The sequence below is a fragment of the Tachypleus tridentatus genome, chromosome 1 (genome assembly GCF_004210375.1).
Source record: "Tachypleus tridentatus isolate NWPU-2018 chromosome 1, ASM421037v1, whole genome shotgun sequence".
Lineage (NCBI taxonomy): Eukaryota > Metazoa > Arthropoda > Merostomata > Xiphosura > Limulidae > Tachypleus > Tachypleus tridentatus.
This window is the reverse complement of record NC_134825.1, coordinates 21,887,417-21,907,393: the sequence shown is the minus strand read 5'-3', so window position 1 is coordinate 21,907,393 and position 19,977 is coordinate 21,887,417. Positions and strand designations below refer to the sequence as shown.

General features: G+C 34.2%; 1 protein-coding gene across 5 annotated transcripts in view; it reads left to right on the top strand.

The window, feature by feature from the left end:
• The first annotated feature begins 254 nt into the window (after positions 1-254).
• Positions 255-19,977, top strand: part of LOC143244331 (uncharacterized) — a 35,226-nt gene continuing 15,503 nt past the window's right edge. For 3 of the 5 annotated variants that reach the window (XM_076488838.1, XM_076488819.1, XM_076488800.1), the window contains exons 1-2: positions 255-322; positions 12,191-12,336. In XM_076488838.1, the coding sequence (XP_076344953.1) occupies positions 12,302-12,336 (35 nt within the window). In that variant the 5' untranslated portion in view covers positions 255-322; positions 12,191-12,301. Of the gene's footprint in view, positions 323-6,643; positions 6,742-12,190; positions 12,337-19,977 lie in introns of those variants that run through there. The other 2 variants (XM_076488827.1, XM_076488809.1) reach the window with 1 other exon arrangement.

The window sequence follows — 19,977 nt, the reverse complement described above, 5'->3', positions numbered from 1 at the left end:
GCATGACACATACTTTCGTCTTAATGAGAGCTATGTCTCTTTGATGTTAATTGTTAAGCAACAACGACGATTTTGTTTTCCATATTTTATGAATATATTTAGGTAACAATATTGGGGGCTGAAGGGACTTGGCTCATTTTGGGGTTCAAGCCTTCCCCCCAGAGCCATTCCTTGGCTCCGCCACTGGTGTAAATTGAATTTAAAAAACATTTGTATTTATATATCATAGCTATTTACGATTATATTTGATAGAGGACGCAACAACTATTGATTATGGTAACTAGGCAACATTTAACGCGTTTGTGAAAGATCGGTTTACCAGGTAACGTTAACATAAGTTTGAAAAAGTGATATGATTAGTAAAACTAAGTATTTGTAGGAAATAATAAGAGCTTTAAGTTTGAATTTTAAGATTTAGTTGCATTGTAAAATATTAGGCGAATTTATAATGTAATAATTTAACGTGTTCAGTTTGTTGAATTACTGTGACATGTTGAGCAGTGTCCTCTTACAGGCCTGGCATGGCCTAGCGCGTTAAGGCGTGCGCTTCGTAATCTGAGGGTCGCGGGTTCGCGCCAAAACATGCTCGCCCTCCCAGCCGTGGGGGCGTTATAACGTGACGGTCAATCCCACTATTCGTTGGTAAAAGAGTAGCCCAAGAGTTGGCGGTGGGTGGTGATGACTAGCTGCCTTCCCTCTAGTCTTACACTGCTAAATTAGGGACGGCTAGCACAGATAACCCTCGAGTTGCTTTGTGCGAAATTCCAAAAAACAAACAAAACAAGCAGTGTCCTCGTTAAACTTCAAATTAAACGTGCACTAATGTCATTTATAGTGTTGTGTTATGCGTAAAACCAACATAAGCACACTTGTAAACTTTTGTAATTTTTAGTTCTTGACTTTTATTCTTAGGCTTACGTTATAATGTCGAAATGGACAATTTAATATTATTGTGTAATCTACTTTATTTAAGAGTAAAAATAAATGAATTAAAAATATATCAATGTTTCAAATTTCCCAAAACAAAATTACAAGAAATAGCACTGCAGGGTTGTATTCAAGCAAATAACCTATGCATTCAGTTTAGCAGCAATACCTAGTGTGTGCAACATTAATATGCTTGTAACTGCATATGTAAAGGCACAGAGTTGAATTTAAGATACATTTTATTTTATGATTTGTAGTGAGACCCCATTCAGAGTAATTTGTGCATACTATTTTTCCCATTCCAACAGAAAATAAATTGCCAAGCTTGAGATTTTTAAGGACTGATTATTTGTGAAATACCTGTTGTAAAAACTTTAACAATGAAAGATGCTTCAGAAGTACTGCTTGCATCTCTGCACCACCATCAGTGATTACTTCAAAAGCACTGTTGCATAGATCTTGCATATGCTATGAAGCTTGAAAAAAAGCCTTTGCTTCTAGATGTGTCAATATGTATTGTGTCAGTCTATGATGTACTTATCATTAGATTATGGACCTCTACCAAGGCAACACATCCTCCAAGGGCCGTAATCCCCATGAGTACTGCTACCTACCTGAAAACAGACTCATTGTTTCTTTATCACTGCTTGTCGTAAAAAAATTTTTTCATTTAGATTTGTTCTGTATTTTTATGTTTACCATCTTAGCCTTTCATTACCATTCTCATCATGTAGTCTTCCTTAATTTTTGTCATTATACAAATGAATTATATTAAATTTTAAATGTATCATTTAGAAATATCATATTAATTATATTCTGTTTAACTTTTACTGGCTTTGTACTTCTGTGTGCCCAGGAATTTTTTCCAGGACCCTTGTCTTTTTTTTTTTTTTTTTTGTTGTTGTTTTGAGAGATACTTCATATATGTTGGCATTTAGAACCGTTAAGACTCCTCAGCAATCCATCTCTGCACACTTTCATTTCTTTTCCTTGGGACTACTGCTCAGTGACACAGTGGTATGTTTGCAGGTATACAATGCTAGAATCTGGGTTTCAATACTCATGGTAGGCAGAGCAGAAGTAGCCCATTGTGTAGTTTTATACTTGATGAAGAATAATAAATAAGCAAACTCTTGGAAGCAATGGGATATACCGGGTTTTCTCATTGTGTACAGTCTCAAGGAGTTGTTCTCTCTTCCATTCCTTTTTCTCTTGTTATTATCCATGGCTGCCTTTTTTGAGGGCTGGCTGTCATGAATTTTTTTGGAGGTGGTATCTTTGCTTTCCCACTTTATCCACAAGTGTACTTCTTTTATTACATCCTTTTGAGTTAGTCAGGGACTTTTCTTAGGAGTTTTTCATGTACTCCAACTTTCCACCTCTTCTGATTTCAAATGTTCTAGAACAATTCCTCCACCCCATTTTGATGTTTTACATCTGTCTTTTGATTATTCCCATGCAGCTGTGAAGTTTCTTTTTTTTAGGTTATTTTCTTGAAGCCTATTATTTCACTATTTTATAGACACTTGACCTTTAATTGTCCCTCCTAACATGCTTCTTTTGTTGTTGCCTCATTTTTGCTTTAAAAGTCTCATCTTGTTTGAGTTGGCTGGTTCAGCTCTCCATTTCAGCTTTGCCCCCACCATCCTGTTTTTCCTTCACCTAGAGGTCTCTTTCAATTTGTAGGCATGGTAGGCATGATCTACTTCTTTGTCTTAAAACATTGCTTTTGAAATTGGGCTTTTGTGTCTCCTTTGTTTCCTACATCATCAGTCTTTTTGGCAATTTTTCTTCTTGTTAATTTCTCTTGGATGCACCCACACTTGTTGATTTCAGTAATTTCTACCCTGTCAATGTAGATATCACAAGAGATACACTATTGTTTTTTAACCTATAGTGGTTACAGTGACTTGGTTAATCTCACAGGACCCTATACATCCATTATCTTCCATTTAACTCATATTTGCATCTGTTTAGAGCCTTTGAGACTCAGAATTCAATTTGTTGGTTCCTTCTATTTACATATATGGGTTTTCATGCCCATGAAGAGGAAAGTGCAAGTGGAATTTAGTGTTGACTTTGTGCTTAACACTAATTCTATGGCCACCTTTCCACTGTCTTTGTTCCAATGCGATGTAGTGCTGAATGCCTGGTCCATTTTTTAAATCTACAGGGGTGATGTTTCTTTGCTTCTCTGTCTTTAATCAGGTGGTTACTATATGCCTCCTATCATTGTCTGACTCATCTGTCTGGTTTTCTTATGATCTATTTTGACATCTTTCTTGGTTTTTCTTCTTAACATTTGACAGTAAAGCACCCACTTTTGGGATTTCTGTTTCCTAGCTCCAAACTTTTGGTTTTGGTTCCACAACCACTATGTCTCTAAAGCTCAGGATTTGGAAGTGTATGGACTTTCTTACTTAGGTCTGGTTTCTTTCCATAGTGTTTTCAGTATATTTGTTCCCACTGTGACCATCCAACCATTGCTTTTACATCTCTCCTCCACTTTATGTTTGCACTCATTTGATATACAATTCTATACATTGCAGCCAGCCCTGACTTATAAAGCTTTGTGACTGTTCTGGTGATACCTCTTTATATACTCTGGACATATTTATTCACATTGTTCCTTGCCATGACTTACTTTTGTTTTGGCCTCCACCTACACAATTTACCACAGGGATAGGTTTATCTTTTTCCCCAACTCTCCAAAAATATGGGTGGTTTAGGAGGGTAATTAGATGTTTTCTGCCTTCCCTCTTCCTCCCTGTCTGCTCATTCTGATCCAGATCATTTACTATGTTCTTTGCAGTCTGTTCTCTATCTCATAGCTTTTCTTGTCCCAAGCCATCATTGTCTCTTACATGCAAACTTGAAGGTGGAATATGAAAAACCCTAACAGATTTGTGTCCCATTACTTGGATCACAGAGAGTTTTCACCTACCCAGCTTTCCTCTTCCTCTGGTTACTATTCACCACCATCTGGTATTGATTTGTTTCTTTTTCAGGTCTTGTAAAGATCTTACTCAACATGCATAAATATCCATATTGTGGAGAAAATGGAACTCATCACATGGTCAGTATTGCCTAGCATGAAATATTTTCCAAAAATCCACATAAAGTGTAGGGTATACAAAAAGTGTAATGCTCATCCACCTGTGTCTATAGTTGCAGGAATCCATTTAACTGTCTGTCAGTGCAGGACTTAATTTTAGATTACTGTGCCTGATATCACTGGTCCATGTCCCTCTATGATGTTCTCTACTATGTGCATTTCTCACCATCATTTCTTCTAGTAAAGTAGTAGAATACATGAAAATTCTTGCTTCTACAGTTCCAAGCTGCTAGGAAAGTTGATACTGAGAGTTCCTGGTGTGGCAGTGCTATTCCACTCATGACAAGGTTGATGTTCTCCCTCATTTGGGAAGTTGGGCTTTGATATTACCTGGTATGTCTTGACATCACCTTAAGATAAAGGTCTGGGATGCTACTCCTTGCATGTGGATTTTGTGTTGAGTAACTCATATAAATATTTTCACAACATGGAATGGTCTGACTTATATCCTTAGTCATACTATACATTTATTCTCAGCTGTCAGCTTGTACAGCAATGGATAGTTGAGTAATCTGCCATACCACCTACCTTAGCAACATGTTAACACCTAGCAAAATATTTTAATTCTTGGTAATGCATAGGGGTAAGTATCAAAGTTAACATTTTCCTTACTTGAAAATGTATTTTAAATGGATACTCACCTCTCTGCATCACTTTTCACCCTTCCTACCCACTTCTAGTACATTAGGTTTGCCTTGTCAAGAATGAAACTGTGCTAGTGCTTCAGGGAATTATTGCTCATGAAAGATGTCATTCTTCTATTAATAAAAAACTATAGGCTAATGACAATCATATCATAGGCTGGCATAATATACATGCAAATGTTGGGATAGAACCTTTGTTTAAGGCTTGTTTAGGTAATTGCATGGCAGCATGTTCAAGATGATAGCTTTTAGTGATACAGAGAGGTATCTATCTAAAATACATTTTCAGGTAAGGAATAAGTTAACTTAAGGTATCAGACCTTTTGTTTTTCTCCAGAAGGTAGCAGAACAGGAGGTAATTTAAATATTTGAATTGTTAGAAACGTAGATAAACTGCATGCAAGAGATGTTTTTGAAAGGTTGAAAAGGATTTGAAGGTTAGTAAATATAACTTTTGGAAGAATATATTCATCTGTGTTCTTCAGCAGAATTGTTGTAAAATTATAAATGTTGGGAAAAGTTGTGCATATATATTTTTGAAGAAAGATGATTGACAACTTTTTGACCAAATGACTGTTATTGGAGCATATGATCATAAGTATAGAGTAATATTTGTGAAGAACAAATTAAGCATTATTTATTATTTAATAGGGGAGCATCTTTGTCAAATAATTATTCTTCACATATTGCTCATTATTATTCTCATAAATAATTCGCATGATCACTTGGCTATTAATCTTATGGCAAAAAAGTTAGAAAAATTATATTTATTTCTAGATAATGCGAACTTTTTGTTTCTGCAATTGTTTCATCAATGCAGCTTCATCAGAATTAACAGTACAAGAACTGCTTTGTTTTATACTAAGTAAATTTAGATTCTTTAACTTCATTATCCAAATGTATCAATCACTTCAGAATGCACTACAAATTTTGAAGAACAACAAAACATTTATTTTATGGACAATTATCTTCTCCTAGGTCTAAGCCATTAGTACAAACTATGATGTCATAACTTAATAGTCAGTTGCATGGTGATGATGGCCATTGAACGTCATCTTTTACAATGCATTTATTGTTGTCTTATTCCTTACAGAGGTATGTGTAAGATATTGTAAACATGTGACATCTGTATATGCTAAATTACAATGTATAAACATGTAAGTGAGGGTATATAAAGAATAATGTGAGTATGACAGTTGTCTTTATAACACTGCATATTACAGGTGCTTGTCAGGGTTCTAGTACTATTGAGAAATCTGTATTCATTTTACAGTGTAGAATCATTAAACACTGTTCTTATCTCTTAGCCCATATATGTTGTATTTTTAGTTTATGTGAATTGTCAACTTCATGTTATAACATTAAATAAACACTTTGTGGGACACACATAATATTTTTATTGTGTCGTGTGAATTGAGGCTAATGTTGATGTATTAATTTCACATCCACATGTGAATCGTCATATATTTCTTCAGTCAGAAGAATGCACATCTTCTACTTTTTGTTTATCACTACCAATTCTTTAACTCCCTTTTCTGTGGTGCCTATGTCCTTATCAAAGTTTTTTATCTTTTTTTTCTGAAAATGAGAGACAGACAAGCTGGAGCATCTTCAACCTGTAAAAAAGAAGATAACCTCTTTCTGAAATCATTCTGAAAATTGGTTATTAAACTCTGTCTTTGAAAATTTCTGAGTTTTTTTTGTCAAGGTTTGAACATTTGCATGCAAAAGAAGTCAAATGTATAGACTGATTTCTCAAACCTTGCTTTTATTCCTTTTCTAATTAAATTAGATATCCTATTAGAAATATTTCAGTGGTAAAAATAGCTCCAATGATGAATGAGTTTTGAAAATCATCTAGTAAAGCTCACCCTACTTATTTAATTTAGTAATTCAAATTTATATTTTTTTTGTAATTTTATTGATCATTTGCAGCCTTAAATAAGATTTTCGTTTGCAGTTCATTCATTCTTTGCCTGAGATCAGGTCAGCACTTATGTTTTCTCTGCATACTGAGATGGTAAAGATGTGTTGATTCACTGAAGTTTTTATCAGGTCAGTAAGAGATAATTAACAAACTTTTAGGGGTAATTATATTCTCCTATTTTCAGTACACTAATGTTCTTTTTTTCAAACAAATAAAGGCCAATTTATAAATTTTTTGTTGAACTTTTTTTTTCAAATAAAAACACAAATTTTAATTTTACAACTGCTCCTCTGAAAAACACCAATAACGACCAATCTTCCAGTTCTGTTTATTCTATGAATAAGTCCTTTACCTCAAATTAGGTTGTGATATGTCCTTATAATTTATTTGTGTGTCCTAAATGATCTGCTGGACCAGTTTTGCACATCTACATAAAACACTGCAGGCCTTCTTCTTTAAACTTTTATGTTCTTTGTCTCCCTCAATCCATAACTCTATTCATGGTGTGGTATTTTAATATATTGTGTTTTTATCTTGTAATATTATAGCATTTATTCTTTTTTCCTTCATATCTGCAGGCATAACTTTTTGGAAATACAATTAAGTTCCTGCTTTTATTCCAAACTACCATTGTTCTTTTGTTATTCCCAAATGATAACAGGAAACCATTGCTTAATATGATATTTTGTGTAAGAATGTTGATAGTAGTATTTTTTTGAATGGCTATTCAAGTGATGCCTAGAGGTTATGACCCCACTTATACTGTAATGAGAATTACCAGCCACTTGGGCAGCACTAAGTCATCTTGGATAAATGTGAGGATTCTTATATGTTCAAGAACGTTTATTCAGTCTTATCTGGCACTTTGCTTGGTTAGTCCAGTCTGGTACATATATTCATCTTGAACAGTTTCATATAAAGATTCAGTACAAGTGATTGTTCTGTGTAAGTAACAGCATGCACACACACAGTGTTTATTTTTAGCATTCTGAAAAAGGTTGTTAATTTTCCCTTAAATTTTGTGTCCAGTCATGTTTCTTCATTTTACATTAATACAGTTAGTAAGAGATTTACGATTACTCTCTAATGAACATATTGAGCAAATATCCTGTTATCTAGTGGACTTATGTATAGGTTTAATGCTAATTCAGTGATGACAATTCCATAAAAACTGAATGCTAATACATTATATATTGGTTTAAAGAGAATGGGTATGTACCCTTCTAGTTTTGTCATGAATAGCTTAGGGAACATAATAATTCAAATAGAGAGCACAGAGAAGGGAAATATTACCAACACTATTTATTTTATGTGCAAAACCTAAGTAAGAATATCAAATGTTGAGCATTATTGTCTGTGGTAAATCTTGCAGAACAATGAGATCTATCTTTTTATGAAAACTAAACAAAGGACATCTGATGACAAACAGATAAACATCATATATGAATTTTTTTTTTTTAACAAATCTGTGTCAGAGAAAGTGTTGGACATTTTAAAGCAAGAACAAGAGAAAATAAATGCTCCACAATAATGATGAAAACACAGAATTCTGCCCTGATGATGACCAAAGAAGTTCGAAACATCATTGTTCTCTCCTCTACATAGTGCCTTCTCTACCCATACCAGCCATTTTTACATATATAATTTGCCCTGGTAGATAATGATATGTTCAGGGGACATAAAATAGGTGGGAGCAGTTACAGACTTGTCAACTTGGATAAATTTTAGAATGCAAGAAAAAGGAATATTTCTATATCATCAAAATAAAACCAACACTAAAGAGAGAGTCAGGCTTGGAAATGACAAATTTCATCTTCCTTTGGTCAGATATCACTCTCTCTGACAACCATTGTGTTAGGACCACAAACCAGTTATGTTGCATTCCTTGCAATCCTGGCAGATAGTAAATAAACTTATGCAAAACTAGTGCGAGTTCACTTAGAGGTGGAAGTCTTTCAAAGCATTCCTTTTCATCTATATTACCTTTACAGGTTAGTCCTCCAATATATTTTCCAGAGTGTTATGCTGAACTAAGTACTAGCTACCCATTTCACCTTTATTTCTTCATCACAAAGACTGCTTAAATCTTTCTATATATAAAACACAAAAATCTATGTCTGTCTGTTTGTCTCTCATCTAACTGTTGCTAGGTTGTTGGGTCAGTCCCAACCAATCTTTGTGGGATGACAGTTTGGAACAAAGAGCATGTTAATGGAGGATGAGGGTATCACACCTCATTTTTGGTGTCATTGAGCATTTATTATCTTAGATGTGAGTTATGTGAACTACATTCATAAATTGCACCATGTCCTTACACCAAAAACAAAAAAACCCTTAAATCTCAATATGTGTGTGTGTGTGTATATATATACTGGTCTTCCTCACCTGGCATTGCCCAGGCATAACCTGATGATCACCTATTTTTAAGCTGAAAGAATCAAGCAAATGTGTGTTATTGATGTTTGTGAGAATGGTGCTCTGCATATAGGATGTGGTCACCATCTCTGTGAAGTTACCACTCTTGCTCAGTCTGGACTTAACAATGAGCAGGTTTTTATTGACTGTTAAGGTGTTTTCTCTATATTCTGGAGTCTTGCTCTGTTGCATTTATTGCATACATTTTGCTGCATGTCAGTGGTAGTCAGAATTGTTTTTTCCTTTTATTGACATTTTACTCTGAGTTACATAATCACTATCAGAAATGTTTATCATATCTAACTTCAAACCAGTTTATTTTTGTAGAATTTTTCAGATTTAACTTGTCTGTTCTATAAAAAAGGTTGTCTTGTTTGTCAGTATATATAACAGTGTTTGATGGATTTTTATTGTGACACTACAATGGCAAAATAACTTTATAAAATACACATACATTTTTTGACAACATTTCCAATTAAATCAGATCAGTAATCTAGTCCATTTTCTGTGGAAAAATTACATTACCAAGTTCTCACTGACACTAAAAAATGTGACTTCACTGGCATTAATCTTAAGTATGCTGATTTTGTATCCTTATAGGCTTACTATTATAGGGACTAAAAGGTGTGGACAAACAGACACAAACTTAGTTTTAGATATCGTATATATATATGTATATAAAGCCCAAAAACTTTATGTCTGTCTGTTTATCCCTTATCTAACTACATCTAGGTCACTTGGTCAATCTTAACTAAACTTTGTAGGTTGATAGTTTGGATCAGGGAGCAATAACTTCTCAATCACCATCCATTATTTGTGTTAATGAGCATTTATTATCACTGATGTAAGTTAATATTAACTCCATTCATATATATTTTTCATCCTTCAGTGGTACAGTGGTAAGTGTTTGGATTTGCATTGCTAAAATCTGTAGTTTGATTCCCCCAAGTGAAAAAGCATATGTTTCATTTGGCTTTACTACAAGGAAACACACATGCACACATATTAAATTTTCTATAACACAACATACACACAGTGTGGAGAGAGGGCATAAAGAGACTTGTATATATCTTGGAGAGTGTGCTACCACTCTATGAATGAATACGGAGAAGAATAAAAAATAGCTACCACTTTTGCAATCATAAATAAATTCAGGTGAAGTTGATACAACAATAGTCACTCTCATATTGTTATGAAGAGCCACTTCTTGAGTTATACCTATTTTCTACTTTGATCCATGATCTTAAAACTCATCTGATAAGACACCTCTGTGGTCAATAATTAATAACATGAAACAGTGTGGAAGGACATTAAGAGGTGGATGTTGAAAGTTAGTAGCATAAAGCACCCCAACAACCACTGTTTTAGTGATGAAACTTTGTAGAATGGACGGCAACTGCCTGTTGTGGAGACACAAGTGTAGAGAAAGATGTTTCGAAAGTCTTCTGCCTTTTGTCTTCAAGTCAGTGTGTGTGTGTAGGTGCTGTAGGTCTTTTATAATGTCCTGGTGGATTGTGGAGAGCATGTTATGATTGGTTGGATTATCACTGTTTCTGATTGGAGGATAGATTTCCTGTAGATTCAACCAATGGTAGCCACAGGTTACTCACCTTTAATACAGAATCTCTGTTTAGTGAAGGTTTAATAGTGTTAATATAAAATGATTCTTTGATTTTTCTTGTCTTCCATAATTTGTTTGTGTCAATGATTCTAGTTTTCTCCTAGTTTACTCTGTGTCCAGTTGATGTGGCATGTTCTGCAATGGCTGAATTTTGTATTTTCATGAGTCTTGTACTATCTTTATGTTCTCTTATTCTTGTTGTGAATTTTCTTCCCACTTCTTCAATGTATGTATCTTTGCAGCAACATGGAATTTCATAGATGATGTTTTTAAGATTCTCTTTGGTAGGTTGCTGATTGTTTTTTACCAGAATGGACCTTAAGATATTGTAGGACTTTCACTGGACTTCTATGTTGAATTTTTGGCTATGCATTAGAGTTTTTTACTGAAATTTTGCAGGTATGGTAGGCAAATGGTGGTAGTGGTGGTAACTTTCTGGTCTTTCCTTTCTGTCATGGTCTTCTTCAAGGCATTTTTGATGAAGGAAGAGGTGTAACCATTCTGATTAAAACTCTCTATGATATTTTGGCATTCTGCTTCAATGGATGTCTTATCACAAATGTTTTCTGCTCTCATATTTAGGCATTAGATTATACCACGTTTTATCAAGGTTGGATGATAGGACTGGAAGTGTAGGTATCTATCCATGCCAGTGGGTTTTCTGTATACAGTTGTGGTTATTTGTCTTGCTTGTTTGCTGATGATTATGTCAAGAAATGGTAGACTGTTTTGTTCCTCTATTTCCATAGTGAAGTGGATTCTTTTGTCTACAGAATTGAGACTTTCTTAGAAGGCTGGTAAGTTTTCATGACTGTGGGGCCAAATAACGAAGGTGTCATTGACATAACGTCTGTAAGAACTTGGTTTTATCTGTATGGATAAAGGGCTCTTTCTTCAAAGTCTTCCATGAAATTGTCTGCTAGGATTGGAGAGAGTGGTGATCCCATGGCTAGACCATCTGTTTGTTTGGCCAACTTAATGCAGATGGATATTTGCTAAAATAAATGGAACAGTTATAATGGACCAAGGACCCTTTGCCATCTTTCAGTTATGTTGCAAATGGTTTCACTGTTGAAACTTGCATTAGTGTTCACACATCATTGAAAAATAATGGGATTAATCGTTTCTTAAATTATTCAAAGTTTTATGTATCTCCACTGGTGCGTCTAAATATTTTTCTACTTAATTACTGGCCAACTTTCTCTCTAGCATCAATAGAATTTCAGGATTTATTTTTTTCTTACTAAATTATTTTAGATAATTAAGGAATTGTTTCTTTTCCTACAAAGATAAAAAACACAATAACCAACAGTAAAAAATTTCATCCATAGTAAGATTACCATTTAAATGTATAGTTACAGTTCACAAAAGTGTACCTCATAAAGTTGTTCAAGCATTTTTTTTTTGCTTGTGTTATTAGACTTTCTTAGCTGTTTTTTGGCTCAACATTAGTTTGCAAGTATGCAACTGAAAAACAACTAAAGTACATACACACATATATTTTTAACAATTTAAAACTGATAGTAATTATAACCTTGCAGGTTGAAGATGTATCCACATGAAGTAAAACTGAACAATGGATGGGTTTCTAAAGCTGAAATATGAAGTTACACATCCAGAAGGTTCTTATGATGATTTACTATCTTATTTGAATGACAGTCAAGATAGTTCAACACAGCAAAAACTGGTAAGATTGTTCTGGTTGTTTTAAAACTCTGAATGTGGCTTTAATCAAAAAGATAAAATATATTGTCTAGACGTATAGTCCAAAGGAAAACAATAAAGAATAAATTCACATGTCTACATGAAAGCTATTTTTAGTTTATTTTCTGTGACACTTTAAGCAGATGCCATTTTTCAAACAGTAAAGACCATGTTGCAGTGGGATTATGCTCAGAAATAGTCATTAAAAGATGAGATAATGTGAATATTCTAATCATACACATTCAATATGGATCAGAGTGACAAAAGTATTGATGGTAATATTATTGAACTTATTACATAATTAGTGTTAAAGTTAGGAAGAATGTGGAAAAGAAGTAATTAGAAAATTGGATTTATAATTACAAACTCAGGAAAATGATAAACATAAATTTGCAAATTATGAAATACTAACCTAGTAAAATAAAATAATAATCGTGAGAAACAATTATTGGGTGGAAAAGACTTTTGAATAAATAAGTTTGAAGAGGGACATTTAACCAGAAGTAAGAGTTAAAGTATAAGTGCCTAAATAAAAGGCTTAAGTGAATGAACTTAGAGAAAGAGTTGACAAATTTTCATAATTATTAAAAAGTAAATATTTTGTTTATCCCACATGAGGATTTGGTGTTACGTTGAAAGATAAAATGGTGTTCAAGGCTCTCTTATGTTAACTAATTGAATGTATATTCTCATGACTGGTTTTACCATGACAGTAGGTAAACTCACTTTCTTCGTCCAGTCTACAGTGCCACTTCATGATTTTTGTTCTTTCACATCATTATTAGAAAGTTAATTGCCTGGTATAGCCAGGCAGTTAGGAAACTTGACTCATAACCTGAGGCTCATGGGTTTGAATCTCTATTCCACCAAATATGCTTGCCCTATTAGCCATGGGGGCATTATTCATTGGTAAGAGAGTAGCACAAGAGTTGGTTGTAGGTGGTGATAACTTGCTGCCTTCTCTCTAGTCTTAACTGCTAAATCAGGGACAGCAAGTTCAGATAGTTCTTGTGGAGCTTTGCAAGAAATTCAAAGACAAACCAAATAAACAACCAGTCTGTAAGTTGTTATGTTTAGCCAATATTATGATCAGTCAGCAAATAATATTACTGTACCAAGACTATTAACTCAGCTGTTAAATATCCTCTTGAACAAAAGACACTCAACTGCTATAAAGAACAAAGAAATAAAATAATTAGAAAAAAATAACCTTCATAATTTACTTATCTTTTTTTTTTCACCATTAAACCACAGAACCTACATAAGTAAACAATTTAAAAAATATCCCTGTATCACTAAAGCTGGTAGAAAACATATACCTTTTTCCCTTCTTTCTTTTGGGCTTGTTCCAAAGCAGTAATTCAATTTAACTTTAAAATCAATCATTTTAAAAATAACAAGATGATATATTGCAAAGTACAAATAATTAATAATGAAATACATATTATATGCTTTAATATTGAATATGTCAATACCTTTTAACTAAAAAAAAACAATGCACATGTACTCCCTCACATAACAGAAAACTAAGGAAAAAGCATTTACAAATGGAGAGATATAGTGTCTGTATTGAGAGCAGACAGACTAATGTGAAAAAAATCAAAAGCTAAAGTAAAATGAAGGAAATGATCATGGCAGCTTCTCACTCTAAAAATGGGGCAACCAAATGACATCTTCTTATAGAAACTAAAGATCTAAAATGAACACAAAATTAAAGCTAAGCTTAATACACTAAAAGAAATTATTAAATAACCACAAAAAAGTATATGTGCATGTAAATTTAAAAGATAAATGAAAATACTACTATAAAGCCAAAGGAAAAACCTCATATTTTCCTGCTTGCTCGTTTTCAGCAAAGGCATCAGTGTTATAAAAAAAGAATGAAATAAGTTAAATATATCTACACTGGATATGTACATAGATAAAAAACTTAAATTTAACATTTAAACCTTACAACAAGACTTTTAAATTCCCTCTTTCTCTTATAAGTTTGTATATGTGAAAGAGCGATGGAAGTGTTTTCAAAACAACCTATATAGATAAACTTGTAGAACTCCCTAAAAAAACTGTGAAGACCCTTTTTTCAAATTCATTATAACAGTAGAAGGCAGAAGGCACTCTATTTTAAAACCACATAGATAGAATACCCTTGTACTAACTTTGTGATTTTCTTGGACTGATCTCAGCATTGCTTTGTGGAAAACTTTTTGCTCACAATGATTATATTGGTCCTACCTGAGAAGCCAGTAGTTGATACCCTAGTCCTTATCATGGAGGTCCCCTTATTGATTCATGGAGTTGTTCTACAAATCAGCTGGCTCATCCAGATGACTGTTGTCAATGGAGGTCCCCTTAATGATTCATGGAGTTGTTCTACAAATCAGCTGGCTCATCCAAATGACTGTTGTCACAGTATTTTGATCTGTAGTCATCCTGGAGCCTGCACTTCCTCTGTTTTTTGGGATTGTCTCCCAGTAGTACAGTGGTGAGTCTAAAATCCAGGGTTTGATTTCCCTTGGTGGACATAATGCAGTTTTGCTCTAAAACAATCTTCTCTAGAGTTGAATGGCCTTAAGGAAGTTCTGATTCAGTTTTGGGATGTAGTGGCCCCATCAGAAGTTCAAGAACACCTGATGCAATCCTCTAGTGATATTGATGTATCATTTAATGGAACAGGACATGAGCCCTCATCATTCTCAGTTACATCTTTAAAAAGCTCCAAAGAAAACATGGTATATGTGACCACTCAGAAACATATATGCATGTAATGGAGATGGCATAACACTACCTCCACATTGTGACCATGGGGTGACATCACAGACACATCATCTTGCAGATAAGTTAGTGGTTTGCATAAACTTTGTTAAAAGAAAACACATAAAACTAGCTAGTTCATAATGATAAAAAGGTAATTCAAAGGAAATAAGTTAAGAGTAATTCAGCAGTCTTGGCTAGTGGAATACTGCTGATAACTCATCAAGAAAGATCAGTTTTGAAATGTAAGATTTGTTTGCTTTTGAAAAATGTATAGGTTCTCATGTATCACCCCTTCAAGAAAGTGTTCTGCTTAACCTCAGGGGTATGCTGCTACACCCTGATTTTTGCTTTTGCAGTAATTTCCTGAGTGTCTAACCTACTTGTCATACCAGTTCATATTTGATGCTCTGCTATCTGGCTGGGGCATTCATAGCTCTTCTATTTGATCAATATATATTCAATACATTGTTCATGGAAGAGGGTTCACTACTTTCCTCATAATTCTGACCATGCAGTAGTCCCATCCTAGGTCTTTGGTTGAGCACAGTTGTTCCACATCCTCCCAGTAATTCTGGGAGCAAGTGGAATATACCTTGCCCATTTTGTTTGAGAGTGAGAATGAATGTCTATAATTTCAGGCTGGATTAGTTCTGTATCCTTTGATTAAGTGAGACAAATGTGATCTCTTTTTCCGAGCATGGGGTGCTGTCTTTCTGGTTTCTTCAGGTGGAGGAGAATCTTTGTTCACTTCAATGTTACTTACTTTCTTGTCGTGATTCCAGTGGCTCAAAATGCATCACTCTATGGTCACAGATTGGGATCCACTCATAAGTATATGTAATGTTGTGATCCAATTGCCCTCACCACTAACGTTTGATATAGGGGCAAAGACCCCTTAATTCCTACTCTAAATAATTTTTAAAGCAGATATGACAAGGTATTCAGAGATAGTTAACTAATGCTTCACTATGCAAATGATTTGACCTAAATTTCTCCCTTACATTTTATATTTCAAATTTTTCATATCTGATTAACTGTCTTGAAATTTGAAAGATAATATCTTCATAAATTTAAAAAATATTTCTAATAATACTTATCCCCTTCTCACACTTACAGTTATTACTTGACTGCCAAGGTTTCTTCCATTGCCCATCTTAGAATTGATTTGATTTTTTTCTCGATTGATCCAATCTTTTATACCCCAAATAACTGCTCTTGAAAATATTTGTCTCATGACACTTTCCACCTATATCAATGTGCCCTCTATCCTGGTACTTTATATAAGTACCTCATTCGGATAATGTTATCACTTTTCCAGACTGACTCCATGCCAGTTTCTAACAATGGCTTTTATTGGGGAGGAAGGGTGTGAGATGGTGAATGGAGTTAAATATTATTGAAAATTCTTTTTCAATTTAAGAAAAAGTTAACTTCCAAAACATACATACCTCCTCTCCCATTTATAACTAGAGTTCCACTCTGAGAGCATTATCTATACAGAAATAGATCACAGATGTGTCAACAAAAATATTGGCACCCTAATGCAGGAACTATACTACATCCGTGGAACTGTGTATGAGTGATCATCACTATAGGCTAGTGTTAAAAATATTATAAAACATTAAATTTAAAAAAAAATGAGAGAGTTATTTGATAAAATAAAGAGAGATTGAGTCTAAATTTCTGTTGAAGTTTGGATTTTCATTCATAATATATTGACTTTTGTTTATCAACAGTTTGTAATTATTTCACCCAGAATTTAGAATTGAAAAGTATTCTAAACAAATGGGTCTGATGATGTTTTCTTGTGAGAATATATGGGAGACTTAGGTTTGTTGCTGTTGTTGTACACTATTTAATGTTAGACTTCCTTTGCCACAAAATATATCAATTTGCTAACCTTTATAAAATTGTCTTTATAAACTTAGAATTCAAAGTAAAATGTGTTTCAGTAACATTTATTAGATACACAAGGTCTCCAGTTTGTTTTGATAAACTTGGAGGTGTTTGATAGCTGTAGTCTTTTAATTGCTAAAATTAAACAATGTTCTAATAATATTATAATATACCAGTTGGAGTACCTGTCCCCAGGATGGACGTTATGTAATTCATGATTATTTAAAGGTTATATTAGAACATTAAAATTGCATCCTTATATGCAAAACTAAAAAAAAAACACAAAAATGCCCATGAAAAGTTCAAAACACAAAGTGTGAAATTGAAAATTTGGACCCAAGATACCTCCATAGCAATTTTGGTGAAGATGCATCCACACACTGTAAATTAGTAATATGGAAAGTCATCTAATAGATATGATATTGATATATCATTAATCTTTTTTTTCAGCACATACAACTTGATATTAAATATCAACTGTTTTCATTGTTGTAATTACTCTATTCATCATTATGGTACATATTGATATATACCATTCTGCAGAGATTGAATATGTAACCTTAAAATGATTTTGGAACCTCACCATAATAATACAGTCCATATCCAGTCATGCTTTGCCTTTATCTGTTTAAACATACCCTTTCTTGGAGGATTGGCTATTATGGATCACAGAGGAGATTACTTTTGAAGCCATCCCTTGGTTCCATTCCAGTGAGAGCTCAGCTCTCCTCATTTTGCATCCATGAACTCTCTTTGCAGATAACATATAAATTCTTCTCATGGACCTTTTTCTGTTTTACTCAATCTTCTCTTCCTTCTTTGTTTGTCTTTCCACCCTTCTCAGATCTCATCTATCTTCAACACCTGGAAGAGGTTGTATTCACTCTATGAGTCATTAATGCCATAGAATAGATCCTAAACCAATCTATGAGATTTTACACACTTTTCTTTTGTCATTTTCAATAATGTAGGTGAATGGTGCCCTGTCATAGATATATTGTCCCTTAACCATTTGCTTGTCATTCATCAGTCTAAGATGGCCAGTTTTCTCATTTTGAGGTGGATATTCTCTCCTTCTGTTCACCAGTCATCTTGAGCTTGTCCAAATCATCAAATTTTTCAATTTTGGGCCCTTTCATTAGGTTAGCCATGACCTTGTATATTTTTAATAGTGTTACGAGATCATTTGCATGGTAGATGAATTCATTAGATCTCCATTTTTCTTACTATTTGGATAACTTCTACTTGCTTCATCTAAAGAAGCTTTTACAGCAATGTTCTCCCTCCACCTTAAGGAATTATCTAGTTTGAGTTCACTGGTCAAATTTTCCAAGTTTGTCTTAATCCCCACTTAGTATCTAGCTCAGCTGAGAGTTTTTTTAAAAATTCAGATGCAAAGTTCGCTCAGTCATTTTCTTATATCTTCAAGATATGGAGCTTCTGGTTTAAAATGCTCTCATGTTTCCTACTTTTCCTAAAAATGAGATTCTGTTGCTCTTGGAGTCTCTAGCTTTGCTTGAGTACCTTTTTCCGCTTAGACATGACCAGATATTTCCCCTGCAATGCAACCTGGCAGGTCAACAGAATATGGAGCTTAGCATGGCCAAGTGGATAAGGCCCTCGACTTGTAATTTGAGGGTCACAGGTTCTAATCCCTGTTACACCAAACATGCTTGCCATTTCTGTCATGGGAGCATTATAATGTGATGGTCAATCCCACTATTCTTTGGTACAAGAGTAGCCCAGGAGTTGGCAGTGGATGGTGATGAATAGCTGCCTTTCCTCTAGCCTTGCACTGCAAAATTAGGGACAGCTAGTGCAGATAACCCTCATGTTGCTTTGCGAGAAATTCAAAACAGACCAAACCAAATCAACAGAATATGTGCAAAGATTATCTGTTATCTATATTATATTTACTTCTGTCTCTTCTTTTTTTACTGTCATAGTAGTTTGATTGGTCCTATGTGGCACTGGATATTGCTGTTCCATGACTCTACTCAGACCTACATCTGTTCACTGATGCCCACTTTCTTGATTGTGGGCATTTCTGGACATTTACACCCTATCTAGGATGTGGTCTCCAGAAGATTGGCCCCATCATATCAACATCCTAAAAGTGTTTGTTGCTTATTAAGTTTGCTGTCATCTTCAGTCCTATTTGTCTGGTCATCTTGTGGCTGAATAACTCCACTGTTTTGTCTTGCATTGATGTTCTTTGAGAACACTGGGATTCTGAAACTCTGATGTATAGCTATGGATTTATTTTTAGTCTTACAACCACCAACTGAAATTTATCATTTCTCATGCACTATATACCTGGTGGCAGATTGCTCATCTTGCTTGACCTCAATCCTTTCACAGAGTGGTTCTCCATCTTCTGATGTTTCAGTGAATTTATTTTTCACTTTGGGAGTATTCCTATTAATGTCTTTGCAAATTTCTCCATCACTAAACTTCTGTTTTCTGTTAACCACTCCTAGACTATGCAGCTCTGGCAGTGGATGCTGCAAGCTAGGACTAAACCATTTTCTTTCTTTATACCTATCTTATTCTTTCATTTCTTCCCATGGTTCTGTCTCTTATTCATGACACCCATTCTCTTTGACCATGGTTTCCATTTCTGCACCTCTTGATATCTGAAGAGCCTCTTTCACCTTGGAGGTTCTAGGTATGTAAGCTTTACACTTCTTCCATCTTTCTTCATATGGTGTCACATCTTCATGTGCAAGATTTGTTACCCTTTGCCAGATGTCTTTTTTTTACTCATTCTTGCAGGCCATCCATCTTTGCACTTTATCAATGTAAAGAGATGATTTACCACTACTGTTCCATTTGCCATTCCCATCCTCAAAGTTGTCCTAGTTTTTTTTTATTTTATTCCTTTTTTCTACCAGGCTATTCAAAATCAATTTAGCAATTTCTATGATTGCTAATTATAGAGTATCTTTGTCAATAACCTTCTGGCTCTTCC